Here is a 23754-nt window from a genome sequence, read left to right as displayed (position 1 = left end):
CTTCGTACTAGATATTTTCCTGATACATGGAAGAAAGTCAAACTCATAGTAATTCACAAGCTTGGTAAGAACGCTAAACAAATCAGCAGCTGTAGAACTATCAGTTTATTACCTATTTTTTGGAAAATTACTGGAATCAGGTATAAAAAAAAAATCATAATTCTTTTTTTCAGAGCATTGAAATTATTTGTGATTTTCTATTTGGTTTTCAATACAGTCATTGCACTTCTCACCAACTGGCAAGACTATTGGAATTTATAATTAACGAATTCAAAAAAAAGAGACACACCCTGGTAGCGTTCTTGGATTTACAACATGCATTCGATAAGGTCTGGCATCGAGGTCTGCTTTATGAACTGAAAAAAGCAGGCACTCCAAATTACCTATAAAATATTCTGGGCTCATTCCTCAATGGTAAAACATTTTCTGTCAGAATAAGTAACAAAAATTCTAACCTTAGACAAATCCATGTCGGTACTCCACAAGGCTTAGTCCTTTCTCCCATTTTGTTCAACTTCTACCTTTAAAACATCATCCAGTCTACACACACCTCCATAACTATGTTTGCTGATGATACAGCTGTGTTCTCTCAACATGATGAAATAATAATTGCTAGAAACACTTTGCAAAGTCACCTTAATGGTTTAGAACAATATTTCACAAAATGGATGATTAGCTGGAACATTGAAAAATGTAATTCAAAAGTTTTTACTCTTCGACACCCACCACACCCATTGGAACTAATCCTCAAAGTAAAAATGTGAAATGGAATCCTGTCAGCAAAACAGTAAGATACCTGGGAATTCACCTAGATCGCTGCCTTACCTGGAATCACCATATCAACATCGAATCTACACAAGGTTAGCAATACTATATCCTATCCTAAACAGAAATTCCAAATTAAAACCAGAAACAACTGTATATTTAAAACAATTCTCAGGCCACTACTGATGTATAGCTGTGAAGTCTGGGGAGCGGCATCCTTTATGAAAAGGAAAAAATTACAATCTTTTCAAAATAAAGTTCTAGGAATCGCAGTAAATGCTGCTTGGTTCATAAGAAATAGCCAATTGTAACGGGAATTACAAATGGAGTCAATAGAGGATTACATAAAAAAACTGTTCATGAAGTTCCAGGCCCAGTTGCCGACAGTTAAAGGACTATAACCTGACGACAGTGAACTATAACCTGGGAAACCCAACCTCAACCCGAAGACTGAAGTCCAGGCTGCTGGAGGACATTCTGTTATAAATTCTATATTTATTAATTCATTATTTACACTACCTCTATTTGACTTATTATTATTTACTTTTTTTCTTCTCTCATCTTTTTTTCAAATTGACTTGTTTCTTTTTACCATTAGAGGGAAATTGTTTGTTTTGTTAAGTCTACAAATATCGTTATTTTTTTTTATTAATTTTACTTTTCTCTTTCATTAAGAAGCATTATTCTGATCTATTTATTTTATCTTTTTTTATCTATTAATTATAACATTATATATAGTTAGGGGTGTCTTTTGTATTAGACTATACCCCCCATAATCAACTGTTAAAAAAAAAATTATAATGTAACGGTTATATCAACCATGTAAGGCCCAAGGTCATATTCCAGGATTACATTGTATTATAAGCCAATGAATAGGTCTGTCTAAAAGCAATGAAGCTCAAAAATAATCTCCAGTAGTTGACCCACAGATGTTTATAGTTGGTAAACCATAAATAGTTATAAACATTAAACTTTTTTTATATAAGGTGACAATAAATCAATATGAGGGAACAAAAAGTTTAATCTGACTTTTAAATCAATTTTTTGTCCTGTATTGATAATTTATGTTCGTATTGTTATGTTATACAATTCATATTGTGCTTTTTTATTCTTTAATTATTGTCTTCTTTAATCAAATAATATTTGCAGGTTTGCAATGAGAATTTTGAAGGCATTTCTAGATATTCCAAAGGATTCCATAATCGTATAATATTACTTTTAGTGTTACTCATTCAAATATGTGATGTTGAAAAACAATTTGTTTTATTAAAATTATTATGTTCAGTAATGCTTCAGTCATCACCAGCATTCACCCTTCTGGTAGGTTATTAATTTGTTTATTTTAAGTTATTGAAGGAATTACATTGCTTTCCTCATCAATTCAAACTCTTTATTTGATTATTATTAATTATAATTGCTTACAATTGCTAAATATTTTAAGGTTTAAATTTTAATATATCACTCACTTGGAAAAAAGAGTGCCACAATATAAGATATTTCATCACTTAATTGAGGTGCAGCAATAAATTAAATTGGCAAACTTCAAATTTAGGAGAATAATTCCACTTTTTCCTAATGAGTGATATTAATATATTTTAACTCTAATTTTTAAGTTAATAATTATTCTTTTATTTGATTAATGTGCAATTATCATTTTAGAAAGCTGTACTTAATAATTTGAGTTTTGTTTTATAGCATTCCCAAGTCAATTGAAATCTTTTCAAGGTCAAATGTAACCTTTTTCATTTCAACTGTGACTTTTTTTTCCAATTTAATCATAATCTTTTCCATTTCAAATGTAACCTTTTTGAATTCAATTGTAACTATTTCCATTTTAATTGTAACTTACTTATTACTATGCTTATTATCACAACTATATATTTTATTTCTTGGAGGGAGGTAAGGCAGATTTTATCAATTTAATGTAAGTTCATTGGATTTTTCAAAATTTGCTAATATTGGCTTTTTGTTCAAGATCAAGAATATTCTATGGACCATCATTAAATAGATGAAATACACCTTTTAAGCTTAAATAAGTATTTACAAATAAATAAAGAACTTTAACTTTTTTTTGTCATTAATAAATATTATATTTTACTGAAATTAGCAGTTGATATAAATTATTTAATAAATGTTGTATGAATATACTGAGATAATTTGAAAAGTTATTATTGAAATAAACAATTATTTTTAAGTAATAAAAGGAGTAAAATATAATTTTTATGAATTAATTTAAGTCTGGTTTTGTCATAATTGAAATGGAAAAAGTTCCAATTGAATGGAAAAATGTTACACTTGAAATAGAAAAGATTTCAATTAAAATGAAAAAAGGTTCAATTGAACTAGAAAAGTTTCATTTGTAATGGAAAAGCTTCCCTTAGCTTAGAAAATGTTTCAATTGTCTTGGAATGCTGTAATGAAATAGTGTTTAAAGTGTATGTAATTTGATCCTTTCTTGATAGAATTACTAATGCAAGTATTATTTCATTGCATAATATATCTTTTATTAAACTCTAGTTACCGAAAATAAAGTTATTATAAATAAAAGTTAATTGTTATAAACCACTTAGTTTTCTAAATTTTGTTTTATTAATTTGTATCGTTTTTTATCTTGCCTTTAGGTCAAAAATTAAAACACAAATATTTATGTTTCTGGGATATAGCCCTCTCTTTAGTATCTTTGTATTTAGGTGCCAAAGAGGAGGATGCTATATCCGAGAAACATTTGAGACATAAATATGTATATACATCGAGTGCTATTGTGTTTTAATTTTTTACTTTTTTTATGTTTTTATTATTCTTACCAGTTTCTAAATTCACACATGGATTATAATGATTGTATTGCTGTTGAAACTTTTTTCCTTGTTGAATATTAAACTTGCTTCTCTTTAATATAAATGATTTATTTTCATCCTTTAACCCTCTCATTAGTACGGAGACATGAGTTTGTTAATTATTCGAAAATATCCAACCAAGAATTAATAGTTTGAATCCTTATCTAACTTGTGGCACCACTGTTACAAGAAACTCTAGTTTCAATGTAAAAAATAAACATAGAGATTCCATAAAACCTGCGAAGATTAAGGAAAGGGTTAAATTTGAAGCTTTGTTTTAATTATTGTTTCTCTTATTTTTAATTTTTTAAAATATTTTTCTTGTTTATATCCTGTGAAACTGATCTAGTAAAAAAATTGTTGCCAAATTTTATTTTGAAAAGAGTAAACACTGTAAATTAGTAATAGGACACCTATAAAGTTAATTAAAATGAAATTAAACTTTTTTTTTACTAATACTGTTTATTTCAAATAAGAGGAAGAGTAATTATATAAAAAAAAAAAAGATTGTTTTGTATTGCCTGTTTTCTAAGAAAAGGATTTGAAACATGAATGCATTGATTTTTTTCTTCTTAAATTAATTTGGACTGTTATTAATATTTATGGATCTTTTTTTTAGGAATGGAGGAAAATTTGCCTTAGTTTCAAAGTATTTGAGCAAATGAATTTTGATGTTTTACGGCCAGAATATGCTGAATTACTACATTCATATGCCAAAGTTCTGAATCATATAATATTTTCTCAGGGAAGAAATTGTCCTAAAATCAATTGTTTATTTTTAGAATCAGTTCTTGAGATCTTATTCTTGTTATGTCATCAAAGTGACTCAGGTATATTCTAATGTTCCAGAAAGTTTTTCAGTAAATGACTTTTGCAGTTATGGTATCTTTACTGATTAATTTATTTCATTTATAAAGATTACTAATTATTTGCAAATAGATGTTATATCACTAATTTTTGTTGATTGTTATATCTTATATGTGTGGCTGTAGAGGTACTTATGAGTTAGTATTTAGGTAGCCTAATATGATTAAGAACATGCTGGTAATTATTGGATAGATGTTTTCATTCGACTGTCAAACAATTAATGGTGTATGAAAATATGTATATCATTAATATTCTTTTTTTCCCCCTAAATTTTATAGGAATTTAAATTTGTCAAGGTTTGTATGATCATTTCACAAATGAATAAAAAACTAAATCAAATTCATCGATTGAAACAAGATGATATAAGATGTTAGTTCACGCTATAATATGTTATCAATTCCAGATTTTTTGGGTCTTATGGGAGAAATGGCTAAGTCTAGTAAGCTGAGAATGAATTCTGATTATTTAATTGTACCAATGTCTAGGACTACCAACAATTACTGTCAAGGTAAAATGACAAATTAAATACAGGTTTCTGTGGACACTATACTTGGTAATGGACCTCAATAAAGGATTATAGTTAATATAAATTGCATGTAATCTTAAGCTTGGAGTTCGGTAACCATTTTTTGTTATATTTGTTAGGTGTTATTTTTAATTTTATATTTTTAATATCATCCTTTTGAATTCCCTTCGCTCCCATATAGTTAGATGTGCTGGTTAGTCTCTTCAGACATTCTACTATAGTATCAGAGGAACTGTTCTGGTATGTTATTAACAATTATGCTGTATAAGTTAAATAGTCAAAATTGTTGACTTAAGTAATCATGGATAATTTGCACTCTTATTTAGCCCATATTACTTCTTACATTAGACATGATTATTTATCAGGAATATTAATAAATAAGTAAAGGAATAACCCACCTGAATTGTGTTATGAATATTATAATATTCAAAAACCAACAATTCAATAGTTTTATCCTATTAAGTACTCCCAATACCTCAGTAAAAAGTCCTAGATATCAATTTAAATAATTTTTTGTCTTTTTAACTCCATATTCTTTATTAATATTTTATTTTATTTTTCTGGAATCTTGGGGCAGCTAACACTAATCAATTTGTATTTTGCATGTATTTATATCTATTATTTTGTTTGAAACCTACATTTCTGTTATTTATTTGTGATTGGCTATCAATATTTTAACATTTAGCTTACAGTCTGTTCCTTAAGAAGAATTGATTATGTGTAATAAACCTGAAGTAGACTTATTTTTATTTGTAAGTGATTGTAATTATTTTAAGATATTTGTAGTGTATATGAGATACATGCTTTCTTAAAAAAATTGGATTACTTTGCTTTTTTTTTTTTTTTTTTATTTTAACTCAATTGTGCATGTTGCATGTTCTATTGACTTAGAATTAAGCTCCTTCTCCCTATATAGTACCTTAACAACATTATCTATTTTTATTGTATTTTTTTTCTCCTTTCTCCTAATAAATCTATATTCATATATTATTATATTCTTTGTTATATTTTTTTTTCTACCCTTACCTGCTCATTTCTGACAAACAAGGAGCGGGGGAGGAGAGGGAAGGGGCATACATCCTACAAGTAACCAATCTATTCTAACTAGAGTGGTGGGGGGTCAAGTTTTTATTCCATGGGGCTACTATGAAATAAAAGTCAACCCCCTCTCCAGGCCTAGCCCATTTGTAGCCAAGAAAGTTGAGGCATCACCTTAGCAAACGCCAGTCCACAGTGGTACCAGTTTTAATGGGAGGCTGACTTTTATTTTGGCCCCACAGAATGAAATCTTGACTTCACTCAATACTGGTTAAAATATTGCAGATAAGGACTCTTGAGTTAATGATGTAGGAAATTCATTTCTTATAAAATTCTTTTACTGATTTTTCTTTGTTTTATATTTTCAAGGGTTCGTTGTAAGAAAGAAAAAATCTTTTATTATTAAAAAAACTTTTTATGACAAAATTCATAAGCAGAAAGTTAAAAAAATATCTAGCAAAATTGCATTTTAAAAGAACACAAATAATGTTTAGAAATAGGATAATTACTAGTTAAGTTGTATTTATTATGCTGAATGTAATATTTAAATTGTTTGTAAACGTATACTTATATTTTTATCGTTATTGTATTTCCTAGTTTATTTTATAAAACAATTGAATATTATCACAAAAATGAAACATTCAAATTAACATGTATCCATTAACTTTAAAAACGCTTCCAGAAAGATAAAACAAATTTGCTCAGTCTGTAAGGTAGTGTGAAATAGTTTCAGTCGGAATGAAGTAAGAGTAGTTGAGTGACCTTCAAGCCTCCAGTGATTCTTCTACTGTAGTCTATTTTCTGTGGAGGCACCCCACAATTAGTTGTCTTTATTAAAAAAAATGTTATAAAGAAAACTCTCCAAAGAATGTTTCATTATTACAAAGACAATTATTTTTTTGGTTAATTGCTACAGCAGGACCAAGTCCTCTAAGAAAAATATTAACATAAATGAGGAGTAGATGAGGTGCGGTCAGAGAATAACACAAATAAGTTAAAAAACTTATTTATATTAATTTATTTGTTTTATTCTCTGACCGCACCCCCAACCATCTTCTCCTCATATTTATTATCCTCGGTCAACTATCTTCTCATCATTAACATAAATGATTGCTTATGGTCTAACTATTATTTTAGTTTAAATAATCAGATTATTGATATATTTTACATTTCATCAGAGGATTGAGATTTAAGGGAGTGAAGGAATGGTTACTGTTTGATGGGGGATGGGAATGAGGCTTTATGGGTAGAGATAGAAAAGGAATTCCAAAAAGGAGGGGGAACAAACTAGAAAGGGTTTGTCAAAGGCTACAGTTCTATGTGATGGAGTATGAATAAAGAATTTACTGTCAAAAGGGCATATATTGATACAATGTAAAAAGTGATTTTTTATGTTTTAAATTTAATTTGTTAGAATTAAATTGGATCCTCCACCCATTTCCTATCAAGACTGGACCAGCGAATCCCTTTCTCTTGGAAGTTTAAGTTAGGATAGTTATTTAAGTAATACTCACATCGATTTGTTTACTTTACTGAAATAATTTCCGAATTGGATATTTGCCCTTTTGAAGTAAGCACCTCAAATATTGATTGATTGGATCCTAGTGTTCAAGGAGTTGATGAAGGAACACAAGATAAAGAGCTCAATCATATTGAAAGGTTTGAAATCCCAAAGATAAACAAAATAGTTCATAAGATGCTTTGATTTAATTTTAAAATCATCTGTAAGTCCTCTATATACTACCAGGGAACTGTTAGTGTTCCAAATTAAGAGAGGAGAGAAGTAATCCACAGGTTTTTAAAGAGAAGGATTAATATGATACTATATATATATATATATATATATATAAATTTTCCTATGTAAATTAAGTATATCTGAATAAATAATTTAGAATACATTCAATAAAATTAATATTGGATTTGTGTTTTAGGTTTAGCTGTGTGGGTGAATATTGCTTCACATCTAATTAGTTTTGCACCAGTAAAATACATGAGGAAGTTTGATTTTAACAGGTACATCAAGTATGTGCCTTCACACAAGGTATGATTTTTTCCCTTTCCTGTAAATTTAGTTTTAAAATATTTTTTATTATTTCAAATATATTTAAGTTACATATTATTATCTTGCATCTTGTATTTTGAGTATAGCATTTCTTCATAGTTCTAAATAAACTGGTATTCATAGTTTATGATATATATTGCTTCATTTTAAATTTTACTAAAATTGATAATTGTTTTTCCTTTCTTTCTGATAGTGTATCGTACTTGGTTTGTTTTTTAATAAGTATATGTATTGAAGAAAGAATCAAATTCCATTTGGATCCATTCGGATTCCGTTTGTCTTGTAATAGTAAAAGTGATCGAGTTAATAATTTCAATATTTTACTTAAAGAACAAATGTTTTCAATATTTTATAGCAATAATTCCTTCATCATTCTTTATGTATATCCAAGCTCAGGTATCTAAGTATTTAGTTATAAATTAAAAATAATTCCTGAAAACCCATTGTTCAGTTTTTAAGGCAGGTCCCCTCCGCTCTCACTTTTATTGAAGTACTATAGGGAGGCCATTTTAATCTTTAATCTTTTTACAGTTAACAATAGTTGGACCAACATAATTAAATACAATAATAATACTGACAGTATTATCATAAATAAATACTCTACAAAACAACACATGAAATTTAGAATTCTCAAAAGTAACCCATAAAACATTCCTCTCCACATTTCTCCCATTTGGTTGTCTTAGTAAGGACCAAGTACTGGATTGCATAAATGGTTTCAGTGCGTGTTCCTATTGTATAATAATAAAGATGAATCTTTAGGTCTTTATTATCTAAACAACAAGGTTCATACTTAAAAATTAAAACAACACGATCACAATTATTATAAAACATAAACATTCAGTTTTCTAGATAACATAAAACACACAAGTACTTCATTATTCATTAATCGTAATTGATCATATGGCAAGAGGTTTCAAATGGGTTTGCCACTAAAACAAATGTAAAATAATGAAACATTAAATGAATTATAATTAAACATATATTTAAAAGAAATATACTGAAGAAATAAAAATGTTGATAATAATTTCGACAGTGGCAAACCCATTTCAAACACTCTCTTTGCTAACGTCAACTATTGCCGCTGAAGACGTTAATCTTGCCACTACATGGTAAATACTGGTATCTGTAAAACATCAGACAAAACAAAGTTTACTGTCAGCATTATCTGGTCTTTACTTTTCCTGATTATAAGCATCAGTAATTTTAGCTATCAGATCACATCATCTATACCCTTTAGAAAGTAACATTTAGTTATCCATGTGCAAATACTGGTTCTGGTTAGTAAATATTGTCCAAATTGCAATATGTTTCACGTTTTAAAAATATTTGGCAATACCCAAAAGTCCAGTTTGCCAAATTAACTCATATTTAGAGAACACCAATGACATATGCTGAAATATAGTCTTTAAGAAGATGGGGAAATAAACATTATCTAAATGGAGTTAAAGAAGAGATTATATGAATGAAGATGGCTAAAGAATCTCTCAACCACATAGTGCAAATGATGAGAATTTTTTCTAAGGAAGTACTTCTATGTATTAGAATATAAAAATTAGTAGATTGAGATCGTGGACTTGAAAGGTGGGTGGTTGAATGTAGAGTGTGGCATTCTGATATCTCACAAACATAGCTGGACTTTGCTTCAAAAGGAATAAGGAAAGTAAAGAGAGTGGACAAACCAGATTTTTTAAAATAAATAGAAAACTCAGCAATGCTAGTATAATAAGATATTATATTAAGTGTTATGATACTTAGTGTAAAAAAAAACTTAATTATTTGTATATTTGTAGGTTGTTAGCATGTAAGTGGTATTAAGAGTACTAGATATAGTTCAGTTGGTCATTTATATACATGAAAAATACGTTTAGTGAGAGGGAATATCCCTGAGAAACACTGGTAGTGATGATGAGGGAGTTTTTTTCAGGAATAATGATTGGAAGCAGAGAATTGAGAAAGAATGGTACTAGCTTAAAGCGCTATTAGGTATGAAAATATTGAGTTATTTGGAAAGAAGTATGGTATATTAATGAAAAATATCTTTATAATTTTGGGATGCAGTCCCTTGACAGGGGGGAACCCCCCTGGAGCCTGGCCAATTTGACCATAAAAATGGAGATTACTATTATTAATGTTTACATAAGTTACTACATAAAAAACAAATATAAATAAAAAATTGATTTAAGAAGTAATATTTACAAATAATATGTGCAATATAATAATTATTTAAAATAAATAATTCAAATTCTATCCATTATAGTCTCAAAACCTTTTATTTCTCTTATAAGTCTGACGTTTCGGCCAATCCGGCCATCTTCAGGGACAATCTACTTAATACAACTTTGAAATTATATAATTTAAAAAACACTAACTCCATGCAGGCTATTCTGCCCAGGTCAAAAACATCAATTTCTAATTAGTCAAATATTCACTTAAAACAAAATCAAAATCATTTATCATCAGACACTATTCCTTAAAACTTTTATCATAACATTTTGTGATAAAAGGATTGTTGTGATAAAAGTTTTAAGGAATAGTGTCTGATGATAAATGATTTTGATTTTGTTTTAAGTGAATATTTGACTAATTAGAAATTGATGTTTTTGATCTGGGCAGAATAGCCTGCATGGAGTTAGAGTTTTTTAAATTATATAATTTCAAAGTTGTATTAAGTAGATTGTCCCTGAAGATGGCCAGATTGGCCGAAACGTCAGGCTTATAAGAGAAATAAAAGGTTTTGAGACTATAATGGATAGAATTTGAAGTATTTATTTTTAAAAATTTACCAGTCTCAAGAAAATATTAAGATTATAAATAATAATTATTCTAATTAGAGGTGTAAAATGTAGTTGAAAGAAGGAATTTGAACAAAGGAACTGATGGTGTTTGGTATGTGGCAAGAGGAATATAGTTCCAGAATTTCCTAGCACCTTAAATCTGAAGGGAATTTTCAATTTTACAGCAGTTTGGTGGAGAGGAGGGTAGGGCTCAGTCAAATGGACAGGACATGGTAGTACAGGATTTAACAGAGGATTTGTGGATGACACCTCACTTAGAGTATTTGGTTAACAGAATGACCCTTGCCCAGGATTGACTCAGTTCTGTTAATAGCACCTTATGTGCTTTAGATACCCAATGACAATAGCAATGTACATGGAACCTAGTATGATATATAAATTAAAATTGTTAGTGTGGATTTTTACCTTTTCTTAATTGGTAAAAACATTTATTTATTTATTGGTTCTTTATTATCTTTAATTTTCATCCTGAGTCAAATATCATTTAATAAATTCAATTATAAATAAATATTGATTTACTTTAGCTCCAAGACTTGTTTAGTTAATTTATTGATTGTTAAAATAGTATCATTCTGTTTCAGGTTCTCTATTGTCTATTTGAAGCATATTTGTATAAGGTTATTGAAGATCATGTTATTAATACTGGAGTAGACACCTTGCAAAGGTTAATTATATTACTTTCTTAATAGAGTTCTTTATAACTATCAAATTGTTTGTTTCTGAATTTTATTTTTTCTATTACAGTTGTATTATATTTTATCATTTTACTTTTGTAATGATTCATTATTTATGGAGTAGACTCATTAAGTAAGGCCCTGCATTTCTAACTCTAGGGCCAAAGGTTTGATTCTGGCCATATAAGAATGTTACGGTGGGTAGGGGTTCAAAAGGAACCTTTACTAGCCCAACCATGGAGAGTAGTAAAAAGAAAAGAATTGCTGAATTTTGTTATTTTTTAATTAGTGAACATAATAAAATTATACAATGTATAAAAATATACAAACTAGAAAACAGGAAAGCTTAAAACTACTACAAAATGAAATGAATTGAACAAAAGGGAGAGAAAAAAATCTTATATCACCGGTGATTTATGGGGCCCCAGTTGTGGTCGTTGTCCTTAGTGGATGTTCTCGTGGAGGTAGATCGACATAAGGACCTACTTCTGCCCGCCTTGTCCTCTTGGAGGATGAGTCAAAGTAGTCTGCCCGCCGTGGCTAAAATAATTAAGATGGCCAGAATGCTGGCAACTACGAGTGGATAGTGAGGAGACAATGGAGAAGATATATGTATGCAGTGAGACGTTAAGGAGTTGTCTGTCTATTTTTCAGTATAAAAAACAACGGGAAGTAGTTGTTTTTTTTTTTTTACTTAATAAAAATCATATGTGCCAACAATCGATTTGTGGACCATATATTGGCCGCAACATACTGCCTGCCTAAAATTTGTTAAAAATTTTAAATTGACACTGACGAGGTTAAGGAGAGCTAGTTTGATAATTTGTTGCTAATATTCTCCAGTTTTTGGTTTTTAGATTTGACACTCAGATGATTCTTCCGAGAGGCCAAACCTTGAAAAATGTATACTGCTCGTTTATGATTACGAGGTAACTGATGTTAAGGTTTGTTCTTGGTAATGTCCGTTGTAGCAGCTGATGCAAATACTCCATTCTCGATCTTTGCCAACTGTATTGAAGGATTTGCTTCACTACCGGCCATCGCTTCAGTAGGTTGACGTTCTCAACCATACCATCTTCTGGCGTTGACGGTGTGGTCTACTTAATGCTTGGACTCAGAAACACTAATGAGGAGAAGTTTTTGATTAGTGAGTAGGGGCCTCTTGGGGCTGAGACGTAATGAACCATTTCGGAGAAATATGACTTCTAAAGAAATGTTGTTACAATTATTAAGATCAGATGAAGATGGTCGATCTGATCTCAAGGGATCAAGCTCATAGAGCTCGGAGGGACCAAGAGAATTGCGTGGAGACCTCTCAGAAGTGGGTAAGTGCTGTGAGTGATTCACGAACGAAATGTCATTGGTTTTATTAGCGTCTAGTGGAGTAGGCAGTTTACATCTTGGGGTTTCAGGCTGAGGCAGCCGGATAGGTTCAGGTTGACCACAGATTGGGGACCTCTTGGAGGTGCGCCATAATTGTGAGGGAAATGGAAGACAATTATTTACCAGCGAAATGTTGCTAGCATGACCAGAATCTGACACAGCTGGGCGTTTTGATCCTGGAGTTTCGTCTTGGACGAAAATATTATCTAACCAAATGTCGTTAGATTTATTAGGATCAGATGTAGCCGGACGATCTGACCTTAGTGAATCAGGCTCTTGGAGCCCAGTAGGACCATGAGGACTGCTAGGAGACCCCAAAGAAGAGGGTAACTGTTGTGAGTGAGTTTGTATGGAGGTAACTTCCAACGAAATGTCTATAAGTGGCTCTTGCACAGCTGAACGGACAGAATGTTTTTTGTGTTGTACCACTAAGGAATTTATAAATTTACTGCAATGACCCAGTGAACTAGAGTGGCATGTAGAATTGGAACAGGGAGGTGTGCCTGCGGCTCCACAGTTTTGAGGAAGATTTTTAGAATTACTGGTTGGCTAAAGTGATCCTTCATCTGTACCTAAATTATAACAATGGTTATTGAGGACTCTCTTAAAGCTTGGACACTTTGTAATTATGCTATTGTTGATAGAATGAGGACTTAGGGTCTTGACTGTCATTGGCGAGGAAAGATTGATTTGTGATAACGAGTGAAGATAATTGATTTGAGCCATTAAGGCTGCATAGGCAAGAGGACCCACAGGAGTGGGGTTCATATAATGTTCATGGATGGCAAGACCTTTATAATAATACTCCTGCACGGATTTAAAGAGGGAAACATCTTCTTTAGTTCGAAAAAGGTATGAAAGATTTGAGTGGGATCAAAGCTCTTTAAGTGAATCGTAGGCCTCACAGAAGGAAGTGTAACAAGGTCTCAGTTCTAAGTACATACCTTTAAATAAGAATAATTTTTCAGGGTCTTTCGCAATACCTCACCCTTGAGAAGCACATGTTTTAATCTGGGATACATAGAAATTTAATTTCTCTTTACAAACTAGAAAAAAAGAAAGCTTAAAACTATTACAAAATTAAATGAATTGAACAAAAGAGAGAAAAAAGTTTTATATCATCGGTGATTGATGGGGCCCCGGTTGTGGTCAATTGTCCTTAGTGGATGTTCTCGTGGAGGTGGATCGACAAAAGGACGTACATCTGCGCGTCTTGTCCTCTTGGCGGATGAGTCGAAGTAGTCTGTCTGCCATGGCTAAAATGATTAGGCTGGTGATGATGGCCAGAATGCTGGCAACTACGAGTGCGTAGTGAGGAGACAATGAAGAAGATATGTGTATGAAGTGAGACGTTAAGGAGTTGTCTGTCTATTTTTCAATATAAAAAACAGAAAGTAGTTGTTTTGTTTTTTGACTTAATAAAAATCATATGTTCCAACAATCTATTTGTGGACCATATGTTGGCCACAACAAAGAATATTTATTTTTTATTTTACCTGTTTACTTATATACCACTTTTATATTCCTACATTACTAATACCACTACTCTCTATCTTTTTATTTACCCCTGATGGAGACTGACAATGTGATCTAGAAAATTAGGTCTTGCTGAATAGTTGACCTTTTTTTTTTAATTGTTATTGTCTCTGACCACTACAGGGACTATCTCCTTGATTAATATAAGTCAACCATCTTTATACACTAACTAATATTTGTTGGGGATCAGTCAGGGGAAATTTCTTTCTTTCATTCTTTATCATTCTTAAAATTATTTTTTCATCTATATCAGTCTCTGTTACTATATCCATTTATCATTAGCAAGTAGTTCAATGATAAATTTATTGTGTAATGAATTGAAAAAAAAATACATCAAATGTAATAAATATGATTAATTACATAATAGTCATCAATTGTGAAGTGCTTTTAGCATTATGTTTAAATTAAACAAAATTTAATATTATTGCTTATATATATTACTTGTAAATTAAAAAACATTTTCTGAGGTATTTGAGTTTTATTTTTAGTATTTATATTTTGTGTTGCAAATAGATTTCAATGAACCCTAACTATTTTTTCTTTGTTGGTTTTTGTTTTTCAGAAATGTTTTAAATATTAGAGAAGAAAGTGAATTATGGAGTCACTTTGTAAGTAGTTTAAAAAAATTCTGCCAGGAATGGGCTAATTTTTCGTTAAGTGAACTTAAGACTGAATTGGAAGATGCATTGCAAATTTTATCCATGATAAAACGTGTCAGAACTTTGCAAGATAAATATCAGTTGAAATTTAAATTCTTTGATATAATTACTGATCATGATACCATTATCAGCCAAATTTACCAGTGTATAAGTGATCAATCGAAAAAAGAATTAGTACCTAGTTTAATTCAATTAGCTGTTTCTCTGGTTTGTATGATGGAGGAAAAAAGATGTTTCAACATAAAACTATATAAAATTTTGTTGTGTCCTTTTATCAGAAATATGAGTTCATGTAAGTTTTATTTTTTTCTATTTTCTAATTTCTAGAGATAATTAATAATTTACATATATAATTATGTTTGTAAAAATAATTCCATGATAAAAAACACTCATTAGGAAGTATATGAAATTGTGACTATAATCTCTACTCTTACTATTACTCTGGTAGGGTAGGCCTGAGCACTTTTTTGTTCAAAACATTCCACAGCAGGGCTGGATCCTGAGATACTCTTCTGGTTCTCTTTGAAACTCTCTGCCTTTCCTCTACTGGATATATCAAGGTTCTGTCCTTAAAGTAGTCATTGATTATCTTCTTAAGGAACATAGGGACACCCATTACCTGTGGGCCATCCAGATTACAGTTCCATTGTACTGATTTAAAGGTGTTCCTCATATCTAATGCTAAACTTGCAGCCTGTTTCCCGAGATCTTCCCCTAGGCCTTGTCAATTTTATTAAACAGATATATTGGTCCATTGCCATAAATACCTATTAGTCCTCTCTTACCCTTAAGAATCAGGGTCAGGCATTGTCTTTTCCTCGATGAGGAAGGACAATTTATGCTAGCAGGAACTAAAGACTTCCATGGAAAGTGAATGAATGAATTGATATTGCTGAGTTCCTAACCCAACATGGATGGTGTTTCAAATGGAGTTAGACCTATCTTCAAGAATTCCTCTCATTCTGGAAACAGTGGCAATGATTCTCTGATAAGCCACTGTGCACATGGGCATTCACGTAGCACTACTCTTTAGCTGCTTTGTTATAGTCCTGTAAAGCTTTCCCCAGAGGTTCTTCTCAATTTCTTTCCAGCATTGCCAGTTGCCCCTTTTGATTGCTTACCAGAGCTTACATCATTCAGCTTTGTATTTCTCTTGGAGTGATTGAAACTGAGGACAGCCTCTCACCCACTGGTATCTCCTCTTTCCTGCATGAGACTGGGTATGAGAGTTAGCTATAAAATCATTAAAGCCACTAGTAGGCTGGGAGTTAGCCAGCAACATCTTGATTGACACTGAATATAACCATGTTATTTGCCGTGTTGACTATTCATTACCTAGCCAGCCTTGTGCTCCCCTGTACCTATTCTCAAGGGTTTTCCATCATAATTAGGAATGATTCCCTGCCGGATAATCTTTGATTCATGTAACCCCAGTGTTGCCATGATACCCTCCTGGTCATTGTGGGTGTTTTGGTCACAGACCTATCTGCCAGCTACCAGTGGGAAGGGATGTTTTTTTTTACAAGGGTCAGTGGAAATCTTCAGAAGACACGGATAGGCCCGTACCTATCTGTGTGTGGGAGTTTTACTCACTAAAACCACCGCCCATCATTCCTCTCCACGGGACCACTGCTAGGCATTACTGCATGGAGGGAAATGGCTGAGTGCCGCCTCACTTTCTTCGCATGGTTTTCACGTTCCCATGTTAGTCATGTGAAAGGGGGGTGTGTGTGTGGAGAGGGTGCGTGCGCGCGCGCAATTATGCATTTGAATATTATCTGGTTAATGTGTAAAAATGGTCAAGAGTTATTAGTTTCTAGATAATTTGAAACTTAATAATTAATAATTTGAAACTTGATAATTTTTACCGTTACCCCAATGACATGTTTTTCTTTAATATTAATTTTTTCTTTTCTATTACAGGTATCAGAGCTCAATGTTTTTATGGTATGATTCATTTGATTTTTATCTTCAGAAAAAGTATCAATTTCCCTGTTTCAAAAGTGATTCCTTGTATAAAAGAAGCAGTTAAAAAAACCAAAGATCATGGAGATAAAATTTCACTTATTATTTACCATACACTGTTTAAAACTACCTCAAATAGTTTCTTATTAAGTACTTTAAACCTTTTATTAAAAGAAGAAGTTGATAACGTTTTTAGAAATAATAATTTAAGGAGTGTTATACCATGTTTTCTTTCTGGCTCTTGTGTTTTAACAAGGTAAATAATTAATTCTATAAAATATAATTATTATATTTATGAATAAGTTCATCAGTGAAGAATAAAAAAAAAAAAAAAATAGTTGGTAATAAGTTGTTGGTTAGAGCATGATTTTTAAATGTAGTGAAACCTCATCTAATGGATTCCACTCCTCAATCGACATTCATTCCAATAGATAATTTTCAAGAGTCCCGGCCTGAGGTATAGGAATTTTGACCCCTTCTCAACCAGCACCCCTTTAACAGACACTGACATCCAAATTTTCATTTTCATAACTAAAAAATAAATTTATCCCTCTCAATAGATACTTATGAAATGTTGAAAATTAAAATATTTAATAGTTTTATAATTTGATATGCATATTATATCTACTGAAACGTTCTGTCCATTTTATGATAAAACAAAACAATAAATTTTATATACCTGAAATAAACTTTATTGAATAATATAATTGCAATCATTATTTATTACTTCTTCCAGTGTGATGGTAACATGTACATTCCAATTTTAAAGGTGGCACAAAGTTAAACCAGTGAATGAAAAATCTTTTTCTTTCCCCTCTGTTTTAGCATCAATATTTGGAAAAGAAATTTATAATTTTTTTCCTTTATTTTAAACCTATATACACTTCAGTTTATCTGTATGTGGGGAATCAAGAACTACATTTTTTATTTGTTTAGATGCCACTAAGGCCATTCCAAATTCATGCTATGCTTTCTTTCAGTGTTAACAAAATATTGATATCTCTTCCACTGTTAACAAAATATTGAAATCTCTTCCAATTCGCTTGCTTTACCCAATTACCAATTCATCTTTATGGAAATATAGCCATATATCTAAATTAAGTTGTAATAAATTATATTAGTTATGACCCAGCAGGATTAAAATACTCATATGCTCATTTTTATTAATAATTATTCGGTATAATTTAACTGTATACATACATTGTTTTATATATGTATACTGTAATTCCCTTACCATTTCTTGTTGGTTCTCAAATGCACATGTTATCTGACAAACCTGTGCAACAGAGCGTTATGGTTTGATGTTGGACTATGTTTCAGTTTTATCTTTTTTGAATGATATTTCATTTGTAATTCAGTTTCATTGAATGGTATAAATTTTAATTTTTAATTTATTTATTGCTTAAATTTCATAACTTTTTAGGGATTTTGATTGGACACTGAAATGTACAAATTGTGATATTGTGAGAGAAGAATCACAAGTTAAATTCCAGGAACTAAATCTTAATAAATATCTGGACTTATATGGTTCCAAGTATCTTCAATTATTAATGTCTGACCAAACACCTGTATCAGAGAAGAGAGAATTGTTGATTCATTTTAATAAATATATGTGCCACATACCTTACCTGAAATCGAGTGAAGTACTTGATACACTTATTGATGCTCTTTGCAAATTAACTTTGGATTTGGAATTTCCTGTGGGAATATTTAAATTTTTGCTTTACAATCAAGAAAATGATTTGAAGTTTGAATATGTCAAATTTGTTGTTCAAAAGGTTTTAATTTTCTCATTTAAAAATATCAGGCATGAAGGAAATAATTGGAAGAAAACCATATATACATTTATTTTGGATGTTGCTCAGTAAGTATTAAATTTTTGTTGTATTTCAAGTTTAATAAGTGATCTCTGTAGTAAAATTATATATAGGATGTCCAATATAAATTAACTAGTTTTCTTATAGCCTAACAGATGACCTAATCAAAAAATGCTTAAAGAAAAAGTTGTAGGTTCAGGTCTGTATTTTCATCACTGTTATTGGCTTTATAGTTTCTTATGTCGCTTATGCAAAAACTTACAGACAACTGCTTTCTAGTACTTTCATTTTTAGTCACTAAAAAGTTATGGAAGTCCCTGTAGAAATCATTTCTATATTTTAAAGATTGAAGGATTTACGCCATTTTAGAACATTATATCCCCAGAATCTTGTATTGTTATCTATCATTTGTATATATATTATTTTCTGTTAAAAACATTGATAATTCTTCAAGTGTAATATTGTTTCTGAAAGGATTTTTCTGCACTTATGAAAGGGAATTTGATTGTGTGGATAAAATATTAATCGATTTAACAATAAAAACTATTTCTCACATTTCACTCAATATGGCTAATACAGTTTTACATTTATTCTCTTAGTGCAGATTTACTTGATTCTGATTTTTATATTTCTTGTTTCGTTTTTTTATATTAATATTTTCTATCCTCCAATGGACTTTTTTTTTTTTTAAGATGAAAACTCGTTCCTGAGTTTTGTGTATTATATTAAATGGAATGGAGATAATCCCTAAAAGGAGGAAAAACTTTATTAAAATACAAAGTTGTGCAGCCCAACATCATTGGGTTGCTAGTCACACAGCATTGTTATTTTAGTCTAATAAGACAATATTTTGAATCTTACGATAAGTAAGCCTAACCAGGTATACAGTAATAATTATAAACATTAGTAATATATGACATAAGAACATGACTTTTTTTTTTCTGTTTTTGTTTCATCTCTTTGGTTCTTTTATCTTTTTTTTTTTTTCCTTTTTCTCCTTCTTTCCCCATTTTTCTTTTTCTCTTTTTCATGATTTTTTTCCTTCCTTTTCCATCCTTTCCCCTTTCTCTCTTTTTTTTTTCCTTTCCTTCTTATTCTCTTTTATATTTTGGTTTCAACCCAATGTACATTTAACAGAATAATGGATAAAATAGTGATAGATATATGAAAGATACTTAAGTAACAAATATAAATAAGAAAAAATTCAACAAACTATGTTAAAATTAATATACAATAAATATTAAAAATGTTTACAAAAATAATAAAGTAGTAAATAAAATAAAATAACAAATAAGATATACAATGTATGCATGTCATCGTTCCTTTGGATGACTCCATTACACATTAATTTCCATGCATGTGGTGGTGTATGATTCCCAGGGAGTGGAATATTATATTTTCTGTTACCCTAGCCATGTCCTGGACATCGACCCAGAGTTCCTCCATGAAGCTCCTAGTTGTGCTGGGTATCGTTCCACGGGCTCCGAACCAGAGGCCTGTCACGTTGAAGCCTCGTTCTCCGAAGCCCTCACGGAACTTCTTAAGGAAAAGGATGCATTTTTCCCTATCTACTTTATTTGCTTGGTCAAGGTCGTTATTTTCATATCACGGTGGGATCCAGAATGATTGCTGATTTCCCCATTTAGGGAAAGCAACAATATCCGTATATCTTGTGGATCCATCCGTATTGACACAGTAGACCTCGTCAAAGCAGGCAAAATTTCTTTAAATTTTGGTGCTTCTTTAACTTACTTTGTTACTCATAACACGTACTTCACTCTATGATGTTGACGTGTTATGAGGAAGGAGTTGTTGGGTCATTTCCCCAGCACATGTGCTGGTGTTTAAAGCTCTCTATTGTATTTGCGACAGAGGGACCCAGCTTCTCTAACCTGTCCGCTGACGCCTGGGACACCATATAGGGGTGCATAATTTATATTAAATTTCAGGGCATTGGACCATTCAGAGCCAGTAAGTATTTGTTTATTGTATATAAATTTATTTTCTCTCGGGGTCTCTTTGAAATGGCGTACTCCAATGCCCCCATTGGCAGTGGATCAAGCCTAAACCTCAGTACCTTCTCAGAGCATAAAAAATCACCATAGAGGTGTTCGCAGGGAGCCCTCTAATCGCTTTATCACTTCTGCGAATCATTGTGTCGATGCCATCTAAGATTTCAAGATGTAGCTTTGTGAGGGGAGCAGTTGTAGAGGGTAAGACCCAGAAACACATAATGGTTGACAATGTTGACCTTCTGCTCGGGCTTAAGCAAGCACGAGGTGACGAGTTTATCCAGGTTCTTATTTAACTTTGTCACCGAATCTTCGTTGAATTGTAGCTCTCCCGAGAAAGTGCATCCTAAATATTTTATAGTGTCGCTTTCTTTCATTGTTTGGATGCTATCTCTATTCTCAGCTTCCAGTTCTCCTTTATTTATGACGATGCCCACACTCTTTTGAGGATTCAATGCCAAACCGATTTCCTTGAATGACCTCTGTGTGCTGTCGATGACTCTTTCCGCAGCAAACCTTGTCACACACTGAAACTGCCTGGTCATCCGCGAACCCTGTCAGGACCACACAACCTTGGTCACTATTGAGCTTACATCCATATTTACTTCATATGTTTTGCCCACACAGGTCACAGTATAGATGTTCCATGGCCATCTAATACTGAGTTAATTTATACTTTAGGTAATGAGTCCAGATTGTCTATTTTTGGGGGTATTGGTTGGCTGTTTGTTGCTATACAATCAATGTCTATTTTCAAGATTTTGATATTTAGTGAAATTGTTAATGATATTATGGTGTTGTGTGTCAAGATGTTATGCTCTGTGTTACATGAAAATAAAAACAGAGAAAATTTATTTAATTTCTTAAAATATATTTTGCTTTATTTTTATTGTTATTATTGAAATTAATGTTTCTAGTGTTATTTTTAATTCATATAGTCCATTTCCCTTTCATAATTGTGATAAAATTATTTTAGAAACCACTTTTATCATTTATCAAAAAAATAAAATAAAATAAAAAATAATACACCTATAGACTTAGTAATTGAAATTACAAGGATCTAAAATACTGTAAAAACCTTCAAAATTTAAAATATGAAAATGCATTTTAAAGGGTCTTTCATGACTTTTTAAGTTGATTTTGAATGAAAGTATTAAAAAGTGAATGTTATTTGCCAAATCCAAGTTTTTACCACGCATCAGCTGTGTGTATCACATGCAAGTTACCAAGCAATAGTGGTTGATGAAACTATAGAATAGATCTACTATCTACTTCTTCCTTTTTGTCATTAGAAGTATTTGAGTTAATTTATTCTGGAGACCCTGTATATATATAATAGATTTTTTAAACAACATTGCTTAGTCATTAATGATTTGCATCATTATTTAGTTTTAATAAAAATAATTGTTTATTTATTTTTATATATGCTCATTTATAAAAATATGTATAATAAGTAAAATAAAACTAAATAAACAATATATATATATAAATCATTTTATCCTAGTTTTATTTTGCTGTATATTCCTTTTCTTTTGAATAAGTATTAATTTTATTGTTAAGTGTAAATGATCCTTTCAAAACTATTTAATTTGTTATTGGTCATTTAATTTGCTTATTTTGCATAATGTTTTATTTAATCATTCAGTTGATTGTTAGTTCATTTTTTTATAGTTAGTTTTCATTTTATTTATTTTATTATTTTTTTTTTTAGGTTATTCAAGTATTTTATCCTTTCAGCTATAAAAACATTTTTTTTATTTTTCACATTTTCTGACATTGAAACAGTATATTTGAAAGAAAAGCTTGTTGACATTGCTCAATCTCATGGAATCACAATGAAGCAGTTATTGATTATCTATGAAGTAGAGCTGAGCCAAGTAAGTTGTTCTAAAGGATAAGGTCTTAGGCTAGAGCTTTAAAATATCCATCCTGACTTATCTCAATCTAATATCTATGTTTTCCATGTTTCGGTTTGTTTTAACATTGTAATAAAGTTTATACCATAAAATTCATGGAGTGCTACAAATTTCACTGAGTCAATGAGTTATGAGCTTCTGAGCATTTAATTATTTAGTTATTGAGTACAAAAGAGTGGGAGTATTCAAAGTAATTGTATTATTCTGTGGTCATGATTCCAACTGCTATTCTTGTGTTTGTTAAATTACGTAGTATGGTGTACTGTTACTAGACCAACGGTTGATTTTAGTTTTATCACCAATTTATTTTTAATTTTTCTGAATTTTAATTACTTATATTTTTATATTTGAGGGAGAACTTTTGATTATAGCTGAGCATTATAAATATTGAATCAATCTAAGAATGCTATGGGACTTTTTCTCAACTTACTTTATGTGTTTGTATTAAACGTATTAACTCATTATTTGAATTGTTTTATTAGTATTATATTGTTTTATTTTTCCAAAAACATAATTATTTTATATTAATTCATGATAATAAAAATATAGTTTTACAAATAATAAAAATAAACTATTAAAATTTTGTTGTGGAAAAATAATTTTTACTTATATAGGGACATCACAATAATCTTTTAAAAAAATAGTTCTGCACTCAATGGTCAACCAGCACGAGGATGGTAGGCTGACAAGTCTGACTAGAAGAGATAGCACTGACAAACCATAAGTGTGAGGTGATTTAGCGGCAGCTTTTCATCAATATTTTCTCCTTACTCATAGAATTATTAGTATTTTTTTTCAAATTTAATTTCTAAGTTTTCCCTCTTCATTTTTTAAATGGTTAAGTTGAAAACTTTGATTTAAATTTTTTAAAAAATTAATAAATTTTAAAATTCTTAAAAAAT

At 30.6% G+C, this 23754-nt stretch overlaps 1 protein-coding gene across 2 annotated transcripts in view; it reads left to right on the top strand.

The window, feature by feature from the left end:
* mei-41 (meiotic 41) overlaps positions 1-23754 on the top strand; it is a 74972-nt gene that overhangs the window by 7483 nt on the left and 43735 nt on the right. Inside the window, exons 5-13 of one of the 2 annotated variants that reach the window (XM_014426966.3) lie at positions 1915-2085; positions 4219-4429; positions 4870-4974; positions 7962-8071; positions 11472-11554; positions 15046-15434; positions 17066-17363; positions 18531-18971; positions 22648-22813. In XM_014426966.3, the coding sequence (XP_014282452.1) occupies positions 1915-2085; positions 4219-4429; positions 4870-4974; positions 7962-8071; positions 11472-11554; positions 15046-15434; positions 17066-17363; positions 18531-18971; positions 22648-22813 (1974 nt within the window). The remainder of the gene's footprint in view (positions 1-1914; positions 2086-4218; positions 4430-4869; positions 4975-7961; positions 8072-11471; positions 11555-15045; positions 15435-17065; positions 17364-18530; positions 18972-22647; positions 22814-23754) is intronic. The other variant, XM_014426968.3, reaches the window with a different exon arrangement.

The sequence above is a fragment of the Halyomorpha halys genome, unplaced genomic scaffold (genome assembly GCF_000696795.3).
Source record: "Halyomorpha halys isolate HHAL.00 unplaced genomic scaffold, Hhal_1.1 Scaffold605.1, whole genome shotgun sequence".
Taxonomy (NCBI): domain Eukaryota; kingdom Metazoa; phylum Arthropoda; class Insecta; order Hemiptera; family Pentatomidae; genus Halyomorpha; species Halyomorpha halys.
Note: the sequence above shows the minus strand (reverse complement) of the source record. Positions and strands in the feature narration are given on the sequence as shown.